The 20,778-nt window shown below is 34.2% G+C and overlaps 1 protein-coding gene across 1 annotated transcript in view; it reads left to right on the top strand.

The window, feature by feature from the left end:
- NAF1 (nuclear assembly factor 1 ribonucleoprotein) overlaps nucleotides 1–20,778 on the top strand; it is a 42,579-nt gene that overhangs the window by 14,108 nt on the left and 7,693 nt on the right. The window contains exons 3-5 of the mRNA XM_059174412.1: nucleotides 6,585–6,678; nucleotides 10,079–10,161; nucleotides 17,893–18,053. Of these exons, the coding sequence (XP_059030395.1) occupies nucleotides 6,585–6,678; nucleotides 10,079–10,161; nucleotides 17,893–18,053 (338 nt within the window). The remainder of the gene's footprint in view (nucleotides 1–6,584; nucleotides 6,679–10,078; nucleotides 10,162–17,892; nucleotides 18,054–20,778) is intronic.

Genomic DNA, 20,778 nt, shown 5'->3' with positions numbered 1-20,778 from the left:
TAATGTCCTTCAATATGTTTTCTGGGTATTCCTTTTTTTTTTTTTTTATTGGAGTTTGTATGTTTTTCCTCTTTGCTGTGATCCTTTCCTTACTCATGGAAAAGTAAAGTGTTAGATTTTTATTTCTTGAAAGAGAGTATGCGACTGAGCAGATTTATTCATTACCTTACTGGAACAGCTGTCAAACAGCTGCCATGTTATCAGGGAGCCAGGTGTTAATCTAATAATTCTAATAATGTTCGCCGCTGCAAACCTGAGGTATCTGTGCATTAGTCCTGGGCAATGAAGCTTCCTTAGAAGTCTGCCTTTTTAACTTAAATTCCTTGAGGATTCTCTTCAATTCTGGGAATTATAAATTCATTATCTGATTTTGTTCCAATTGAAAAAGACTGTGATTGCTTCTGAGAATTTTGTTTAACTCAGACTAATAAGTCATTTCATTTAATAAATATATGTTAAACAACTAGGATGCGCTAGTCATTGTTGTGGGTGCTGTGCTAATGAGCAAGTCTGACCAAGTCCTGTTTATTGTTGAATTTATTGTCTAGTTAGGGAAGTGGACTTTAGGCAAGAAAACACATGGGATGTTAGACAGTGATGTGTTTACAAAAAAGAAAGTTAGCAGGATAATTTAATAAAGAGTAACTAGGCTTGGTGGAGGTATAGTACTTCAGATTTCACAGTTAGGGAAGAGAAAGTAATCTTGACATCCAAATACTAGCACAAGATCATATACTGACATGGTAGTCCCAGGAACTTTTCCTTTTAAACCTTCTTAAATTCTGCCTTTTCAAGCCTGACAAAAATCTTTATGGAAAGCATGCTTGCTTAAATGGGACAAATATATCTCTTCTGATCCAGCCCCCAAATGTCTGCCATTTTCAAAGCAAATACACTGCTTGACATAACTGCACTTTCAGAGGTAAATTCCATGATAGGCTTTTGATCTGGAATTGTACTAGGCTGATTTCATTTATTTTTTGTAAGTTTTATGTACAATATTTAGTTCTTTGTGTACCTTTTATATTCTGCAAAGTATTTGGGATGGAGATTTCATGCACACCACTCTTACAGGGTAGGTCTTTTTCTATCAAGAGGCCGTTTAATGCCTTCATTGTTCTTTTTTTAGGAATGCTTAGAAAACTGTATATACATTCCAGTGTTATAGGGTACTGGGATCACTGAACTAGGATTGGAGGTATGGTGGTGATCACAGATGTATCTCTCTGTTTTTTCTCTAAGTTTAGCTGTGTATGAAACAGAGGTCTTCTCCATTTGTAGGCAGTTTTGTCCTGTTAATACATAGGTTGGAAACAGGATAACAGGATTTAAGGAATCCTGACAGACTCTGCTTTTGACCACAAAAGTGGGTCCCTATGTCACTACAAATATTTTGGCTTTGTATATCTTCCCCTATCTTCCTCATTGCTAGATGTGTCTCATAGACATCCTTAGGGGAGGAGAACGTCAGGATTTCATCAGACCCTGCAGCTGACCTGTTTTGCTTGTGGTAAATTATGTAATATTGATCTCAAAAGATGGTGAAAAGGTATTAGATGAAATTCAACAGTCTGATTTAAAAAAAAAAAAAAAAAAACAGAAACAGGAACACAAGTAGGAATAGAAGGTCACTTTTTAAACCTTTTAAAAAAAGAAATTTCAATTAAGAAACATTGTTATGCTTAACATTTGAAACTTTTCTAATAAGTAGTCATACATCATGCCCACTATCATTACAGTTTCTTGACACTTGATATTGTGGACATACCAGTCAATACAATTTGAAAAGTCAAAAATATAATATTGAAAAAAAAGAGGAGAACTTATTTTTTTTGGAATTACACAAGAAGATCATTAGATACAAGTTTCAGCATGATGCTTTCTTGTGTTCAAATGATACCGTATAAAGGATGCATTTATAATAGCAATAAAAAATATTAAATAATTACAAAATTATAGCAAATAAGGTATGAGATGGCTTTAAATAAACCTAAGGATTATTTAGGACCTAAGGCAATCTAATTAAGTGTAATTTTAATCAATACTAACAAGACTAATATGATATGACAAAATGATTTTAAAGCTTGTCTAGTAAAGTAAACATGAGAATAGTTAGAAAAATTCCATGGGGAAAAATATGGACGGAATGCATAGAGGAACTACCCTTATTCCCAAATATTAAACATGTAACGAAAGGCACAGTTGTTGAAAGAGTTTAGTACTGACACTGAAATAGATTAGTAGAAATGAAAGGAGATTTCAGTAAAAAACCTAAATATATAAGTACATCTAGTATGTGTTAAAGTTTATTTTTCTTATCAGTAGGGGAAAAGATGGATTATTCTGCAATGTGGGAATAATTGGCCAGTAATATGGATAAAGATAAAGCCCATCTGTGTCTTGCTTTTATACAAGAATAAAATTATGAATGGTCCAAATATGCAAATATTAAAAATGAAATTGGAGAAGCAGTGAAAATAGAGTGAATTCAAAAAGCGATTTTGGAATAGTGAAGGTCTTTCTCTCTGTGTCATAAGTCTCAAAAGCCAAAAAAAAAAAGCTTGATATATTTGACTATATAAAAATATGCTATATAAAAAAATGCTGAAGTTCTTTAAGCAACTTAAATACTAAAAACCATTCTGGGAGGAAAGGGAGTGGATATTTCCTTCATATTTGATAAAGGTCAAATGTTTTTAACCCAAAGTTCCTTATAAAATATTAATAGAAGGATAAGCCCTCTTAAAGAAAAATATATATAATATACAAACAATTTATAAACATATTTGGATAGCCAGGAAACATGCAAGGCTGCATAGTCTTCATGATTAATAAAGAAATTAAAATAAAAGCAAGATGCTGTTTTGTATCATAGACCTGTCACACTGGCAAAGGTTTACAGTTTGTTTCTCAGTGATGGCGAGAAGTGAGAAAATCTCTCATTTGTGGCATTATTTTTTTTTTTTTTTAAGATTTTATTTATTTATTTGACAGAAATCACAAGTAGGCAGAGAGGCAGGCAGAGAGAGAGAGGGGGAAGCAGGCTCCCTGCTGAGCAGAAAGCTTGATGCGGGACTTGATCCCAGGACCCTGAGATCATGACCTGAGCCGAAGGCAGCGGCTTAACCCACTGAGCCACCCAGGCGCCCTCATTTGTGGCATTATTAATTGACAACATTTTTGAAAAGAAACTTGTCAGTATCTGTCAAAGTTAAGAATGTTTTTATCTTTGGACCTAGTAGTTCCACTTACAGGGATTTATCACAGAAGTTACATGAAGATGTATGTAAAGGATAGTTCTTTTATCATTGTGTGTAATGATAAAAATTAAAAAGAGGCAGATGTTTTATCAGGTGACTGGTACTAACAGTCTATACAGTGGTATACTGTAAGAAAGTTTAAAAAATTAGATGTTTATGTTTTAATGTAAAAAGATGTACAAAATATAAGTGAAAAAGGGTAGCTTGCATTATAATGTGAATATAAATAAAACATTTTACCATTAGAAATGTAAAGTTTAGGGGTGCCTGGCTGGCTCAGTCATTTAGCGTCTGCCTTTGGCTCAGTCATGATCCTAGGGTCCTGGAATTAAGCCCTGTGTTGGGCTCCCTGTTCAACAGGGAGCCTGCTTCTCTCTCCCTCTCCCTCTGCAGCTCCCCCTGCTTGTGTTCCCTCTCTTGTTAGGTCTCTCTCTCTCAAATAAATAAAATCTTAAAAAAAAAAAATGTAAAGTTTATATCTGCATGGTAAATATATTTGAAATACCTCTGTGGAGAGGTATTGTTTCGTGGGTATTCAGAATGGTTTGGTAGATATCTATCTAAATTAAGGGGACTGGTTGAAATAGTCCTCCACCATCTTTTCCATTTCCACATCTTTTTCTAATATAGTTTAAAGTCAGTGTGATAACCCCAGCTTTGGTTTTCTTGTTCAACATTCCCCTGGAATTGTTGGGAGGTTGAAAGTAATAAGATAGGGGCATTTTTGCTATCCTTTTTTTTTTTTTTTTTGGGTCCTTCTGTATTACTAATTTTTTTCCCTTTTTAAAAATCAGGAGCATGTATTTTATATTTTAATGTTAAAACAGTGTCAGGGTTGGGGTGCCTGGGTGGCTCAGTGGGTTAAGCCTCTACCTTTGGCTCAGGTCATGATCTCAGGATCCTGGGATTGAGCCCTGCATCCGGCTCTCTGCTCAGCAGGGAGCCTGCTTCCCCCCACCTCTTTGCCTGCCTCTCTGCCTACTTGTGATTTCTCTCTCTGTCAAAATAAATAAATAAAATCTTAAAAAAAAACCCAAACAGTATCAGGGTTTAGATCTATACCAAAACATAATTATATTGCATGGACCTCCATTCCTCTTGATAGAAAATATAGAACAGGAGCTTTTCATTCTGTGGCCAAGTAGCTTTTATTTATTTGAGAGTAACATTGATTTTGTGTTCTACATGTTAATGGTATTTGCTTTACCCTCCTTTTCAGTTTAGAGGTTTCCCAAAAGATCTAATGACATTTTATCTTTGTAGACTTCCTTTTCCTTTGTTCTACGTACATGATTCTGACTATTTAACTAGTGAGCTTAATCATAGTCCAAAAGTACAAGAAGTTTTTGCTCTGGATTTAACCGTGATTTGGTTGGTCATTGGGGGAGATTTCAGATTTTATTACTAGACTTTTGCGTTAGAAAATGCCATTCACTACTTCAGAGAGCTACCTCTTCCAGAAGCAGAAGGCAGTGTGATTTGTCCTCTAAAGTGTCATGAAAGCTGTCCTGTCTGCAGTCTCCCAACATTAGAGTTCTCTATTCATGTATTTAACTGTAAGTGGGGTTTTGTTGGGGATACTCAAGTGGCACAGGGAAATCTGGGAGAACACAGTTTTATTTTCACTGGTGGGCTCAGTGGGATCGTTCCCCAAAGACTGAGCACCCGGCAGGTTAGAGGTGAGTTTTTATGGTTACGGGTGATGGAGGATGGTAACAGTACTTTTTTCGGGGTTTCTCAGGGCCATTGGCCCCCTTTATGCAGAAGTATAATCTATATGGAAACGTCAGAGGAGAGATCTAAGTCATCCCTGGGAACTTGTTTTCTTTTCTTAACCAAGCAGGTCGACCATTTGGTTTTTTCTTCCACCTCAGCAGGAGCAATGGAGAGCAGTGGACAGGAAGGGGCTGAGGCCCAGGGGTCTCTGTCCGCCTCAGTTTCTTTTGCTAAGAACTTCTTAACAAGGCTGTTCCATGTCACGTGTTCTTTACCAGTTCTAACAACTGTACTCTCTTGTCTGTGCTAATACACACATGGGCCACTTTCAAACCATGGTCTTACCAAGAAAGAATTATCCATGTTTAATATGCAAAAATGACAAATGGTTGTCCTCTCCCTCTAAAAGAACTCAGAAAAATTCTGACATATAAAATACAATCATTTCCTCTAACACCATCCAAACTAACCGTGCAAAAGTTAAAGTCTTCTCCGTGGAGTTGGTTGAGACTATTAGTATGGTTGTTTGTAGGTAATTCTTGATTAGAAAGTAGCATCTCCCAAAAGCAAGTTCTACTTTAACTCTGGGTATATGGGTTGTTAAAAACCTTGTTTGAGTCCCTGAAGAGGAAAATGATTACCCATGATCCATTCATCTGTAATAAACTGTATTGTTTCAGCTTTACCCATCTTTTTCAACATTCCTTCAAAAGTTGTCTTTCTCTTCCCAGACCAACTCCCAACATGCCAGTAATAGGATCTTCACACTTTCAAGCCTTCTTAAGGAAGAACTTCTTCTAAAAGTTAATTGTGGTCTTTTGGCAAAGGTCAAAAATAGAAAGTTCCATTTGTTTAGCTTAAAGCCTAAGGTCAGTTTTATTCTTAGATACCTCTTCAACTTAATCTCTACTTAACATCTAGTTTCTATGGGAACTGAGGTATAGTTAGTAGTTGGGTCAGAAAAGAGGAATTTTTAAATGTAAAGGAATTTAGTTTTTAACAGAAAGAAGATACTAGGTGACACTTCACAGCTTTTCCAGGTGGAGCCTGTGTTTTGTTTCCCAGGAACTCTAGATTTTTTTCCTAAAGAAACCAGACATTTACTCTTTTTCACACAGCCCCAGAAAAGATTGCTCTTTCTCTTTTCAACTACTTAATCCCTATCTAGTGAATTAACCAAATTAAGATAGCTAAGAGAGAGAACTCTCTCTAAGAGAGAGAAATTATAGTGACCAATAGAACTATTTCTCTGAGAATCACTTAGTGAAATGTCTTTTTTTGTTTGTTTACTTAGGATTCCTTAACAATAATAACTTTTTTTTTTTTTTTTTTGTCTCTTTCAAGTATAATTGGAAAAATCTAGGTACTTTTGTCCATGTTCTTAGTTTAGCTGGATTAAAGTATAGATGCTGTTGCATCACTCACGTGGGGAGATACTGGAGGTGGAAGAAATACTGTCAGACACTAAAAGGGATAACATCAAAGAGATGGTATAAGTGCTTAATGTTACATCTTCAGAAATGTTTAGTCTTTAAATGGAAATGATGTCCTATTTTTTTTTAGTTGTTGAAGCTTGAGAGGAAGATCAATGCTTTTTTTATATTATAGGAGCTACCTTCTGTTGAAGAACTCACTATTATTCTGCCTGAAGATATTGAATTAAAGCCCCTTGGGATGGTTTCAAGTATTATTGAGCAATTAGGTATGTAATTAATTTTATGAATAAAATTACTTCTATCCAGATATGCATTCATTAAATCAAAGATTTTATGACAAAAATTTTCTGTGACATATGTAAATAGTCATTCAGTTTGAATAGATGGAGTTATTTTTTACTTATATATGTAACTCATAAATGCAGTGTCTTTTTTAAAATTCAAAGTCTACTTTTACTGACATTTCTCCAGAGTTCTCTTTGATTTGGTATATTCGTTAGTGTTACTAAGTTGCTACTTAGTGGCTTTAAACAACATAAATTTATTGTTTTATAGTTCTGTAGGCCAGAAATCTGATGTGGGTATCACTGAGCTAAAATCAGTGCTGAGTTCCTTTCTGAAGCCTCTAGGGGAGAATTCATTTTCTTGTCCCTTTAACCTTCTAGAAGATACTTGTATTCCTTGACTTGTGGCCCCCTTCCTTCATCTTCAAAGCCAGTAATATACCTTCTCTGTGACCCTTCTCCCTTTATCACATCTCTCCCTGACCAAAGCCTGGAAAGATTATCTGCTTTTAAGGACTCCTTAATTTGGGCCTGCATGCATAATCCAGGATAATCTCCCGCAACTCAAGGTCCTTAACCTTATTAACATCTGCAGAATTCCTTTTTTTTTTTTTTTTTTTTAATGTAAGGTAACATAGTTTCAGGGTTAGGGGGTGGGTGTCTTTTGGTGGGGGGAACATTGTTCTGCCTACTGCCTTTGATTTTATTTTAGAGACATGTAAATTAGAAAGTTCTGTGATTTAATGTCATGAAATATAAAGCTGTTGGTTATAAGAGAACTAGATACTATAGGTTCTTTAGCCCCAGGTTTTGAAGTAGGTATACTGAAGGCCTTGAAGTTCATGTAGCTATCATTAGCTCTCGTAGTAAGATCCATCTGAAAGTAGAACTCAGAGTTGACAAAGTCAAAGGATATTTGAATTGGATAAAAAACCTAGATTATCCATCAGCCCCCTTAGTTTACAGGATTTAAAGGACACAGAAAAACCTGACTCACTTGCCATTCTGATCAGTGGTAGAAATTGGATTTTGACCTTTTTCTCACAGTGTCCATAGCAATATTTTACAAAGTTTATACTTATATAATTTTGTGCTTTTGCCATTTATTAATAAAAATGCTGATTAAAGTGAAACTTTTTTAAAAAAATTAATTAATTAATTTATTTGAAAGAGATCACAAGTAGGCAGAGAGGCAGGCAGAGAGAGAGGAAGGGAAGCAGGCTCCCTGCGAAGCAGAGAGCCCGATGCAGGGCTAGATCCCAGGACCCTGGGATCATGACCTGAGCCGAAGGCAGAGGCTTCAACACACTGAGCCACCCAGGTGCCCCTGAAACTTTTTTTTTAAAACAGAAATCATTATTATTTCTTTCTGTTATTTATTATTTATTTCTATTATTATTTATTATTATTTAAACTCTTCATGTGGTTCTTTTATTAACATAAACTCTTTATGTTTTTTATGTTTATTAAGTTTTATTTTTATGTTTATTAACATAAACTCTTATGTTAAACATTAACATAAAGTCTTTATGTGATTTATTTATTATGTATTTCTATTATTTATTATTATTTAACTTTTCATGTGATTCTTGCGTCATTACATTTATTGGTATTTACTGATATTTGAGTTCTCTTATCGCATTTAATAATCTGCATAAATAAGTAATCATTTGATTAGATAGTGTGAGTTGAGCATTTATTAGACTTCATGTATGTAACAAAAATCTCATGTTTATCAAGAAAAAAATGTGAACCATACAGTATGCATAGGATAATGCTTTTTAAAAATAGTTTTGACTAGCATACCCTGTTAGGCTAACAAAATTCTCAAGCTTCTGGGAATAAAGATTGACTGAAAATCAGCACATGCTACCCTGTTTTGAGACTCTAAAATAGTATGATTTGGACCAAATTACAGAAGAGAAAATATAGTATTAATATACAAAGCAAAAAATATGTGAGTTCAAGTAAGAACCGTAGGAGAATAAGAGAGGATTTGGCTTTGTACTCTGTAGTTGTTCTCCAAGTTCTGTTGGCTTTTTTTTTTTCTCTCTCTCTTATTTAATTTGGAAAATATAAGAGGCTAGTTAAGTATTATCCACTTAGGTAGAAGTAGAGAGATTTCATGAAGTTAAGGATCTTGTACTACTAGATACTTTGACTGTTGATAGCCTTGGAAATTTTTATCAATGTATGGTACAGACTTTAGGTTGATGTGTATGCAGGTGCCGCCTAGAATAATTTAATAAAAATGGTTTTTTAAGACTATGGACACACAGTCAGTAGTTGTGTTGTTAAAGGCAGAGCATTGGAACTAGGGATCTAGGTTATTCTAGGTTCTGATGATGACTTGGTTTGTAATTGGCCATGTGATAAGGTTACTGTGTTAAGCCCTGTTTTCTCATCTTTCTATAAAATGAGGGAATTGGATTAGGTGATCTTTTATTTTCATGTAATCTGATCCTTGGGAATGGGATTATGGAGAAGAAATGATTGAAAATGAATGCTTTGTTAGTGCTCACTATCATTATCAATCCTTACTCATCATGTTTATCCCAGAAACATATCTTACTCAAAAGATGTTGACCTGTGATCTGTTATTCCACATGTATGTTCAGAATTTAGAAGCACTAACTATTGTAATTAATTGGATATAGTTGAAATTTTTAAAATGAATTTTAATAACCTAAACTAACATTTTATTTCTCAAGTGGACATGGCTTTATCTGTGTAATGTAGCAAGTATTCTTGCTTTTGTTGCTCTAATTTTCTAAGCCTATTGTTTGTTTGTCTTCTCTATTGCTATGGTAGCTTGGTTGTTTTCGCATATGTGGCCTTTATAGGAATTGGCGGTTATAATAGACTAGTGGGATGCTTCTGTTGCATTTTGGGGCAAATTACCATGAGTTCTATCATTCTTCATCTCTTCAGAGGAAGATGCTTTTGGGAAGTCTTTAGCTTTTTCATAGATCAGTAAGTACTCTGCTTTGTAGAAAACAATTTCTAGAGTGAGAAAGAAGACTAATTTTTCCTAAAACAAGGGTTTGTGACTAAATGTGATTTTACTTTATTGGGTGAAAATTGCTTGGGAAAATGTACATGACTTAAATTTTGGCTTTTTAGTGAGTGATACCAACTTCCTATGAAAATTTTTACTTTAGTTTCTGTTTCTTAGAGTTGTAGCTTTTTCTATTAAAGATATGTAGAATCTATTTCCTTGTGCCACTTGATAATAAATAGACTGTTGTTTTAAGAGGAATAGTTACTGAGGTGTATTATCTCATCTTAAATTTCATTTTAAATTATGTTAAAAATTCCCTCTCAAATTTTATATGATCTTCTGATTAAATCTTGAAGTAATCTCCTTTGTTTCATTTTTCAGTAATAATTGAATCTATGACTAACCTCCCTCCGGTTAATGAGGAGACTGTGCTGTTTAAAAGTGATCGACAGGCAGCAGGAAAGGTTTGTAAAAAAAAAAAAAAAAGCAAATCTTACAGTTATTCTGTTTCTTTGTTGATTGGTTTTTCTGATTTTCCCTATCCTAAAAAAATATATTAATTTTAGTAGATGAGCAGTCTAGAGCTCTGGTTTTAGTTTATTCTTGATTTTTTCAGTACTTCATATCTGTTGGTATGCAGTTTTTTCCTTTTTGTCAGGTACCTTGTGAAGTAGTGGGTCTACATATTGGATACCTCCAGGTCCTCAAAGTTGAGTGTAGCACACGTACTACGATGTAGTAGTTCTTAGTCTTTTTTAGGTTTGTGAGTTCCTTTTAGTGGGGCCTCTCAATACATTTTAGGCTTTGGTTTCCTCAGATAGAATCTGTAGAGTGGAAAAAAGTAAAAGGGGGAAAAAGGTTTCTGTAATAGCTGAAGTGTCACTGTAAGCACATTCTGGGGAATTAGGAATATGTATACTTCAGTACTCACCAAAAAGTCCTGTCCCTAATAACATCCTTCAGTTGTTATTAATAATTCTGCATGTCCATCTTTAATAGGGAAGACTACACAATTTACCCAGTAAATATGCAATTTTGAGCCATCAGCAGAGGATCTAAAACCTCATAAGATCAAGACTGTAAATACCAACTAAGTATTTCTTTTTCGGCATTAGGGGTAGTTCTAATTCACCTTACATTCTCCACTCCGTAAAGAATAATGCTTTGTAAATTATAAGTGCTAAGTAAATATGTACTGTGTTGAAAACAATAAAAATAATAAACCAGCTGCTATCTTTGGGGAAGTCACTTTTTGGGTTCTACTTTTTCCCAGATAACTAACAGTTGCTTTGCTTTTTGTTCTAAAGAGATAGTTCATTTACATCTAGTCAGGAAAAAAAAGCATATCTTTTTAATTATATTATTGGGTCATTCATACAATTTTCCCTTTTACATGGTATTTCCTACTGTCCTATTCTAATACAGATTAGAAAGAGGTCAGATTTTTATCAGGGTCCTACCTACCTTGTACTGCCTACATACTTTTTTGGTTTTGTTTCTGTTTTTGTTTAGATTGACAGGCTAATTTACCAAAGAGAAATGAGTGACTTAGGATTGCAAAGCAATCAGTAAGAGAATTAATTGGAGTCTAGAGCTAATATATTTTGGCAATTCTTGAGAAAGTTGGTGAGGGGAAGAAAGACTTTAATGCCTAAAGCATGGCATCATACATTTTTCCCTTACAGATACCTAAGTTCAGTCTTTCTGTTTCAAGGATGAGGTCTGCTGGTGTCTTTCTAAGTGGTTAGAGATTCACTGGGGGGCTTAATCTCAGAGAAGGTTTAGAGAGAAGAGGGATGGGAAATGAGTCAGTGGCTGTGCCATGAATGTAGCTCTCCATGCCCACTGACTGGTATGTATTCTTTAGGAAATACCAGTATTCTGCTCTGGTACAAAGAAAGGCAAAGCATTATTTGCTCTCCTCCAGGAAGTAGTAGAAGATGGGAGGGGATGAAGAGGGAATGGAAACTTATTTCTTGGTTTTCTAACTCATTTGAAACTGATTATTTCCATGATTCCTTTATTTATGATTTTCATGACAGTTGTCTTTTTAAGTAGCTAGCTGAGACAATTTTGATTTCAAAATACCCAACACTTTGCTAATTAAAAACCTCTAAAGTCAGATTTCTTCTATCCCTCAGTACATTTGAATTTTTAGTTTTTTAATTGTGACTAATAATGTTAATATTCAGCTCTTTTGTCACTTGACTTTGAAAGGAGTTAGATGAAAATGTTACATTTATGCCTCTAACTTTAGTTATGTGACATAAGTCTAGAGGGAAAAATCAAATCTATTTCTAAATTTTACATGGGAGCTTTGTAAATACAAGAAGTGACAGGCCTTTAAAATATATTTGATTAGACATCTAAGTTCCTTGACATGATTTCCCAAAATAATGGTGCAGGGATAGGGAGGGTTGGAACTATCAGTTAAACAAATGAATGACCAGAAAGTGACATTGAATCTGTTTTAGATCTTACCTATGTACTAAATTAGTTTACCTTCAGTCTCGAGCCTTTGTACATCCTTTCTTTTCCCTCTACTCTGAACAGTAGTAATGAGCCACAGTGATACATATTTTGTATATATGTTTAAATTCATTGGAACTCCAAGCAAGTGGAATTATCCCCATTTACTCAAAAATCACAAAGCTTTGAAAAAGGAACAAAATTGAGTTTATAACCTAGTTAGTCTGTCTGACGCATTTCCCTTCCACCTTCCTCCCCCTTACCCACTGAATTAAGGGAGGTGACCTTGAATTTGTGTTCTACCCTTTGCCTTTCAATCCTGATGATGAAGAGTTACTCATGACAAGTGATGAATGAAATTTTATTTTTAATGTTTAGCATTTAAAAATTGACCAGCCTATACAGTTTATTATCCCTGTATTCCATGAATTACTTATTGTTTTGCATTTAATTTTCAGTGTTTGTTAGAGTTGGGCTGGGATTTTTACTGATCTTCTTTCAAAAGAATATATTACAGTTTTGGTTGGTAGGATGTGTTGATTTTCTGAAAGTCTCTATATTATTTTGATACAATGGTTTATTTTCTCTTCCCTCAGCACTTTGTGAAATAATAGTAACACATAGTGATTAGTGTAAAGTGATTGATAAGAGATAATTCTGAATTGCTGTGAGGGGTTCATTTTCCATTTTGCCCTTTTGGTACATTAGCCAAAAAGAGGCTAAGCTGGGACAACAACCATGAGGCCTTTGTCAGTGGCATTCTTTGAAGGCTGTTCTCAGAGCAGAAGTATGCAGATCTTGGTTCCATTTGCACAGTGTTCCAGCGTTACTCCTGGGCCTGAAGATTCTTTGATCTGTTTATTGTTACCTATAGGAACTAGGATTACCTAGTCCCTCTGAGGCTAACCAGTAAGTATATAACATATGTGTGGAGAGGGCAGTGTGCAGCTTATTCTCTCTCTTGGAGTGCTCTCTCTGCATGTCTAGCCAGCTGACTCAGGCTTACCCCCAACCACTAGAACTTTTGCCATGGAGCATACAGAATACCTAAGCCTAGACTATGCTGTGGAATGAGAATTTGGGGGGATGAATTTACTTGTGTGCTTGTCATTTTTTTCCCAACAGACCTTAAACTGTATCTGTATAAGGTGGTAGTGGTGTATGTTTGTGATCTCTCTGTGTGTGACGAGAATCCTTTAAGGTCCTTTAGCAGATACTGCTTTTGAATAAGAGATGGTAAGTTCTGTAAACTAGAGCCAAGTTTGTAGACCCTGAAAACTACCTTTTAAGGACAGGGCAAGTATAAAACATTAGTTAGATTAAATTTTTGAATGTTTCTATGGAATATATACTATTATTTAAAGTATAAGGAAAGCTTCTTGCCTACCTTAAAGTAAGTATCTTAGACATTATTATCCTGAGTTTCCTTTTTCACGCTGTTGTCTCAGCCATTCCTTCCTTTTCCTTTTATCTGTAGTCAGGTGGTTTGGAACTTGCAAAATCCTCAAAGCAGGTCTGAGGAGTGAGCCAGGATACAAGGTTTAATGAAACTATGAGATGTGGTGGGCTGGCCTGACCTCTGCTTTGTCTGAGGTTGTTCTTCAGAGTTAGCTCTCAGGTATTAGCCAATCTAAAATCTATACTTTTAGCTGATAGTAGTTTAAAATATTGTTAAACCCTTTTTTTCCCTGTAACTCTGGATTAGCTAAATCGCTATGTCAACTCTGTCAAGTGTTTCATGGCTATTTGAGGTAGGAGCATAAATACTTCTCAGTTTTGGTATAAGCCATGCATGGATTTTCTAAAGTAGCTTCCTGTTACCTGTTATATGTGTAGTTATTTTACTTAAAACCTTATAATGATTTTATCATAGGTATGGCTCATTAACACTTGAGCTCTTAAGAACAGTCAACCAGGTATACTTTGATTTTAACTACGTGTTTTGAATGCCGGCTTATATTTTAGTTCAAACCAGTTTCTGCATAAGCCTGGAGCTCTTCAGGCATTTCTTTCGTGAAGTCATTTCTCAGTTAGGAAACAGAATTGTTTTGTCCAGGAAACCAATCTTTGGGAAACAGCTTTATGTACCAGGTTACAAACAGTGATTATTATACATGAGTTTTTTTTAAACAAATTTTTATCCCTATCCAAACTTGAAGAACAAGATTTATTGATATTTATCAAAGGAATTGAAAAAAGAATTGTTTTTAAGACTTTTTAAATTAAAAACAATTTTTTAAATAAACCATTCAACAAACTTTAATTAAACTCCTGCCTTAATACTGTTTGAGCTTCAGTGGGTGACCCCACTATTCCAGGATTAACATGGGTGCTCAGATATTAAACTTGCAGTGCTAAAAGCAGACAACCCAGGAGTCAGACAGACCCAGCCTCAAGTTTCCTTTTCCACCACTATATGACCTTCATCATGTTACTCTACCACCATGAGTCTCTCTTTATCTTTGAATGGGTATTAATATAGGTACTTAATTCTTAAGATTGCAGTGAAGATTAAGCAAGATGAAGTGTACAGAGCTCACACACCTGGCATATAAACACTTGATCAGTAAATGCCATGTGTTATAATTGTCAACATCCCTGTTTGTCAGCTGGCTTACCAGCTTCTTCTCAGTATCTGCTAGGGTACGCCAGTCTGGGGGAAGGGTTAGACAAAGACTGATGAGTTCCTCAGTAGAGGTCATCATCTAACCTAGTTCTGGCCACTGAGAAAAAAGAGGATGTTTTTGGTTGAGACTTTCAAGAAGGCTTAAAATAATATGAATGTATGGGGCGAGTGGGAGGTTGTGGGGGGACATGTTGGTATATACATTTTGTTCTTCCTTCTTCCTCTTCTTCCTGCCTGGAACACAGGTGGTATTTCCATCACTTCCTACCTAGAAGCAAAGCAGCTATCCTGTGATGCTAGGGGTAAACAAGAATGTGCTGAGGATGGCTGGTAGAAAGACACAGGGAGTCCATCTTGCCCCTGGCATCATGGAGCCACTGTACCCAACTTAGATTTCTGTCTCTTGGACTGAGAATAAATAAAAGTTCCAATTTGCTTCAGTTGCTGTTTCCAGGTTTCTGTTATTCACAAACAGAATTTTCAGCCAGTAATAGGCACGCACAAATAGAGGCATCGGATGCAAACAGGCAATTTAACAAAAAGGCAAATGTCATGTAAGTCTGTGACAAAACTTACTACATCATCATTAGATAAATATAAGCATGACACCATGTTTTAACTGTCATGTTGACTATAAAGTACAAATAATAATATTTATTTATTTAAAATATTTTATTTATCTATTTGACAGAGAGAAAGAGAATGAGAGAGGGAACACAAGCAGGGGGAGTGGGAGAGAGAGAAGCAGGCTTCCCACTAAAGAGGGAGCCTGTTGTGGGTCTCGACCCCAGGACCCTGGGATATCATGACCTGAGCCAAAAGCAGGTGCTTAACATCTGAGCCACCCAGGCACGCCCAGAGAATATTTCAAACACCATATTTAACAATTTATAAAATGTAACAATTGTTTTTATCATGCTATGTATTCTTCTGACTTCTCTGTAAGAAATAAAATACAGTACATGAACTGGAAGCTCTGTTTTCCTTTCTTCCTAATCCATTCACTTCGCTTCATCCCCACATTTAGCCAGTATTCTGAAGATACTGTGTATTCTCTTTATCTAGATTTTTATATTTCCAGTACATAAGTATATATATGCAAAAAAATTACTATAGAACAAGTTACCTATTAACGTATTTTTAAAATTCACTTTATAATTCCATTCATAACTTTTTATGAAATTCTTTAACTCAGTAGTATAATTTTGAGGTTTACCCAAATGTATACATATGTCTAGTTTATTCATTTTAAAAATTCTACTGTCTTCCACTGCACAAATATACTATTTGTTTATTTATATTTATTAATTTATAAATTTATATTATATAAATTAATGATAAATCATATAATTTATTATATATTTATATAATATAAATTTCTATAATATATAATTTATAATATATTATGTATCATAAATTATATCTATATAAATTATATATAATAAATTATATAAATTCATATTGATTTATTATATTATGTTTATATTTACCAATTCTTTGTTAAACATACATATTTTTCTAGCTTTTGCCATTAACATGACTTTTTAAAAAGTGACAGGTGAGATAATCCATTACTTTATGTAATGTGAACCAGTAAGAATTGTGTTGCAGTATATCCCTCTGTCCTTTGCAATTCTGGAAGAGGACTACTCTTTGTTTCTAAATCCTTTCAAAACAAATTTGCTATTTCCTTTTAGAATTAAAAAAGAATTTTTTTTATGCTATTAGTGCTGTTTCAGAATACTTTGGCATTTTAATTTTATTGAGTGTTACGAGTTCTTTTTGGGTCACTCAAATTTTCAGAATATTGGTAGCATGGTGGGTGAGCTATTTTATGCCTCACTGAAAATTAATAAAATCCCAAATGGTGTACTTTAAGAGAACAAAATGAGAATATTTACCATCAAAATGAAGAACTGACAGTGTGCTAAAACAGGCACTTTCAGTGCACTGGGTTTAAAGTGGTCCAGGCTATTTGGAACGTTACTTAGTAATTTATATCCAGAGTTTTGGTGATAATCATACTCTTGGCTCCAATAATTCTGCCCCTTACAAATAAATTTTTGGGAAACCTTAAGTGTAGAAATATACATAAAAGGATGTTTATCAGGGCATCATTTATTACATATTGCACAAATTGAAGCTCCGTAAATGTCCTATTAGGCAAGTCAAATAGTGCCAGATCTATAAGAGATTGTGATACAGTCACTGAAATTATACTTACAGAGAATATGTATAAGATGGAAAAACTTAATGCAACTTTAGGTTTTAAAAGGGAACAGTATACAAAGCTACAGTGTGATCTCAGAAGAAAAAAATTGTTAAAAGCCTAGAAAGGTTGACACTGATAGTGATCATTGTCTAATTTCTATAACATACATATATTTATTATTAGAAACATTTTTTTTAAATTTAGGTATTTCTTCTGAGAAGAGTTTGAAAATAAAAGGCTTCCTTGTAATCGTTCATAGAACATTTTCAGAAATAAAATATGACTGTACTAAAAACAGTTCCTTTACATAAAAGTTCAAGGCTGTATAAGCTTCTCTGGTTTTTGAGAAATAAATAACTTCAAGTTCAAATCTCTTCTGAGTTTTGAATTAGAAACAGTTGTGGTATAACTTTATGAAAAATGTTAACTACTGTATAGAAACAACAGAAATGATTGAATACCCACTAAAGCAGAAGCTTGTCAAGTTTTGTGTTACAAGATTCCAGGTGACTGCATTTTATTTCTCAAAAGTTACACATTATAATTCTTTTCTTTATCCTTTACAAGTTAAATGATTAATGATTAAAAAAAAAACTTCATAATTTGTATCTAGTTAGTACACCACCAAGATGATTTGAATTTATCAAGCAACAAATTTGTTACACTTGTTTCAGATTCATAAAGGAAATCTGGAATGAGTTGATGCATTTATAATCAAAATATGAAGACTTTGAGTATGCAAAAATGACTTCAATATAAGTATAATTTTATTGTTCTGACATGACAGATTTACCTTATTTTAACAGTTACCAGTTTTTAAAAAAAATATGACTGACTTTCTGAGTTAGTTCACATATTAAAGGTATTTATATTTCTTCTATTTTATAGATATTTGAGATATTTGGACCTGTTGCACATCCATTTTATGTGTTACGGTTTAATTCTTCAGAGCACATTGAGAGTAAAGGTATTAAAATAAAGGACACTATGTATTTTGCTCCATCAATGAAAGACTTCACCCAGTACATATTTACAGAAAAACTTAAACAGTAAGTATGTCACTGACAACATTAGTTATTGTTTGCTTATCTAATGTTTATATTTTATGAATAATTTTCAGTGAAGGTAGTTTCTTGTTAAATATCTGTGTTCCAGAGCATTGATTTATTTTCCTAATAACATCTCTGAAAGCTATAATTTCTTACCAGATTGTACAGGTTGAGATGATTTGTATCTTTTACTCAAAATTACATAATCAAGTAGTAGGACTACATTTGGGCCATAGAAAGTTTCTGAATTCATATTTTTTTCCATGGCATACTTTTTTTTATAAACCTGCTGCTTCAGCATTAGTAACCACGCTTTTCCATTTTAAATAGAATTATTCCTTGGGTTACATTGTAGGCTTAACTATTTAGTAAAACTTGGTAATTCTCAAGGGGGAAAAATGAGTAAATTTTACATTGCTTATAGATAACAAATTTATAGACAGGACAACAAAAATGTGTCCCTAAGAAGTTGTGTATCAAGTTGATAAACAGCGTTTATTTATTTATTGTTTAAGTTTTATTTCATTTGAGAGTAGGGGGAGAGCATGCGCACAAGCGGGGGAGAGGGAAGGGGCCGAGGGAGAAGCTGAGTTCCTGCAGAGCAGGGAGCCCAGTGCATGGCTCCGTCCCAGGACCCTGGGATCATGACCTAAGCCAAAGGCAGGCGCTTAACGGACTGAGCCACCCGTGTGCCCCAAACAGGGTTGATTTAACCAACAAACTACTGCTTTCCCTTTTGTAGATGCTAAATGATGCCTGTGGCATACGGATAGTAATATTTCTGCATGTTTATGCTACTTATTTATTGTGCATTTTCCATGTATTATCTGTGTTACTAAGTGTTATCTGTAGAGCTGCTTATATCAGTTGAACTTGTTATTATAATTATATAATTTGTTTATAGTAAATCAGTGATATATGGTTCCAGTAGAATAGTTTTTTTCAGAAAAAAAGAAAGTTGAATGCTTTGGAAAGATGTAATGAATATGAGCCACTAAAAATATTGTAAAATTTAGTAAGAGTGGAAGAAACCCTTCAAAAGATTGGGGGAGGGATGGGTTTCCAAAAAAGACTTTGCACTCAGTTTGACACACAGGTCTCTTTTAGGTCTAGCTCTCTTTTGATGGGAAACTTGAAGTGTAGTTGAAGTGTTAGGAATGTGGTTTTTTTAGAACATAGAGGGGAACTTCAGTCAGTGAGTAACCTTAGTGCTACCTCAAAAATACTAGTCCCCATTGCATGGTGTAAAATCGCTAAAGTGCTTACACATTAAATCAAGTCTCTGAATTTCATTTACCATAATTCATTAAACTCGTGTTTAAGAATCCATCTAATTATCTGAGGAACATTTTGCCTAAGTTATTCTCAGGTCGGTAAGGTTTATTTTTCTAAACAACCACTGAAAGAAAGGTAAATTTAATAGAAAAGTCCTGTTTTAAAATCATGCCTTAAATAGGTAGCATTTCATTCTGCTTTACTAGGATGTTGCTGCGGATATGCCTTTTTTTTTGTTTGTTTGTTTATTTTTAACAAAATATTTTAACTAATAACAGATAAATTTAAAACTTCTCTAAAGACATTTATTAAATAGATTTTAAACAAGCGAAGTCTTTGTTTTTGATTTGCAAGAATAAGAATTTTTTCCTGGAAAGAGACAATAATGAATTGGGAAATTAGGCCCACGTGGCAGAAGCCCCACCTGAGAAAGGTTATTTTATTCTAGACTGCAGTATGGTGTCTACATGGGCACTCAGTGGAGTACTTTGCCTTTGAGGTAGAGAAGGTCATCTCCTCTCTAGTTTATCCTCTGTAAGGCTTGTAAGGCTGTTTTAATTTTAGCCTCCCATGAGCTTACTCTTGTTGAAAGTGTGTTTTGAAATGTTGCTAGATCTTTTCTTTAGTAGATTTTGATTTTCTGTAGTAAATGCACTAATGGGGGAACTTTCCCTGTTTATGTCTTTAAACCCCATGGCAAGGGCAGCATAGGCCATGAGATGGCATATATGCAAGAAAGAGTATTGGAGCTATGTTAAATGCATAGGTGTAAGCTTATCATTAGTAAGTAAAAGCTTTTTTTTTAAATGATAGAAAAAATCATTGATAATGCCCCATATACAGTGTCAAAGTTCTGAATCAAAATTTTAGAGCAGACTTAATGATTTTCTTATTCTGTTAGTCCCCTGACATTTGTACATTCATTTTCATAGATTATGGTTTAATATAGTAATGATTTTAATGAATGAATTCCTGAGAATCTCATTTATTTAGGGGATCTATTTTAAAGCAATGAGGACCACATTTACTCCTAGTATTTTTTGAAGTATTTTAATGTAATTGAGTAACAAGACAAAGATGAACTTTCAGAAATCATAGTCATACTTAATAATATGTGTATTTTTGTTGGTTAAAAACTTTCCACTAAAATAAGTTAGTGCTTGTGATTATACTGTCCTTCAGACTCTTCAGAATTCTTTCTCCTTACCAAATGAGATAGCTTTTATTCCTCCCTCTCAGCTTTGAGAAATACTGTTGGAATAAGCTTTGGTTCCTCATGGAATATTGTTGATACTCCTCAGCTAAATAGAGGAAGAAGAATTTCATGTTGTTATCTCTACCATTAAACTTGCAAAATTTTAGGGAATGCTTCATGGTCATTTTTGTATCCCTAGCACCTGAAACAGTGTCTGACCTATAGTTGGTGCAGAATATGCATTTGTTGACCTGA

Source organism: Mustela lutreola, chromosome 1 (assembly GCF_030435805.1).
Source record: "Mustela lutreola isolate mMusLut2 chromosome 1, mMusLut2.pri, whole genome shotgun sequence".
Taxonomy (NCBI): domain Eukaryota; kingdom Metazoa; phylum Chordata; class Mammalia; order Carnivora; family Mustelidae; genus Mustela; species Mustela lutreola.
The sequence above is the reverse complement of the archived record's forward strand: the minus strand, read 5'-3'. Positions and strand labels throughout refer to the sequence as shown.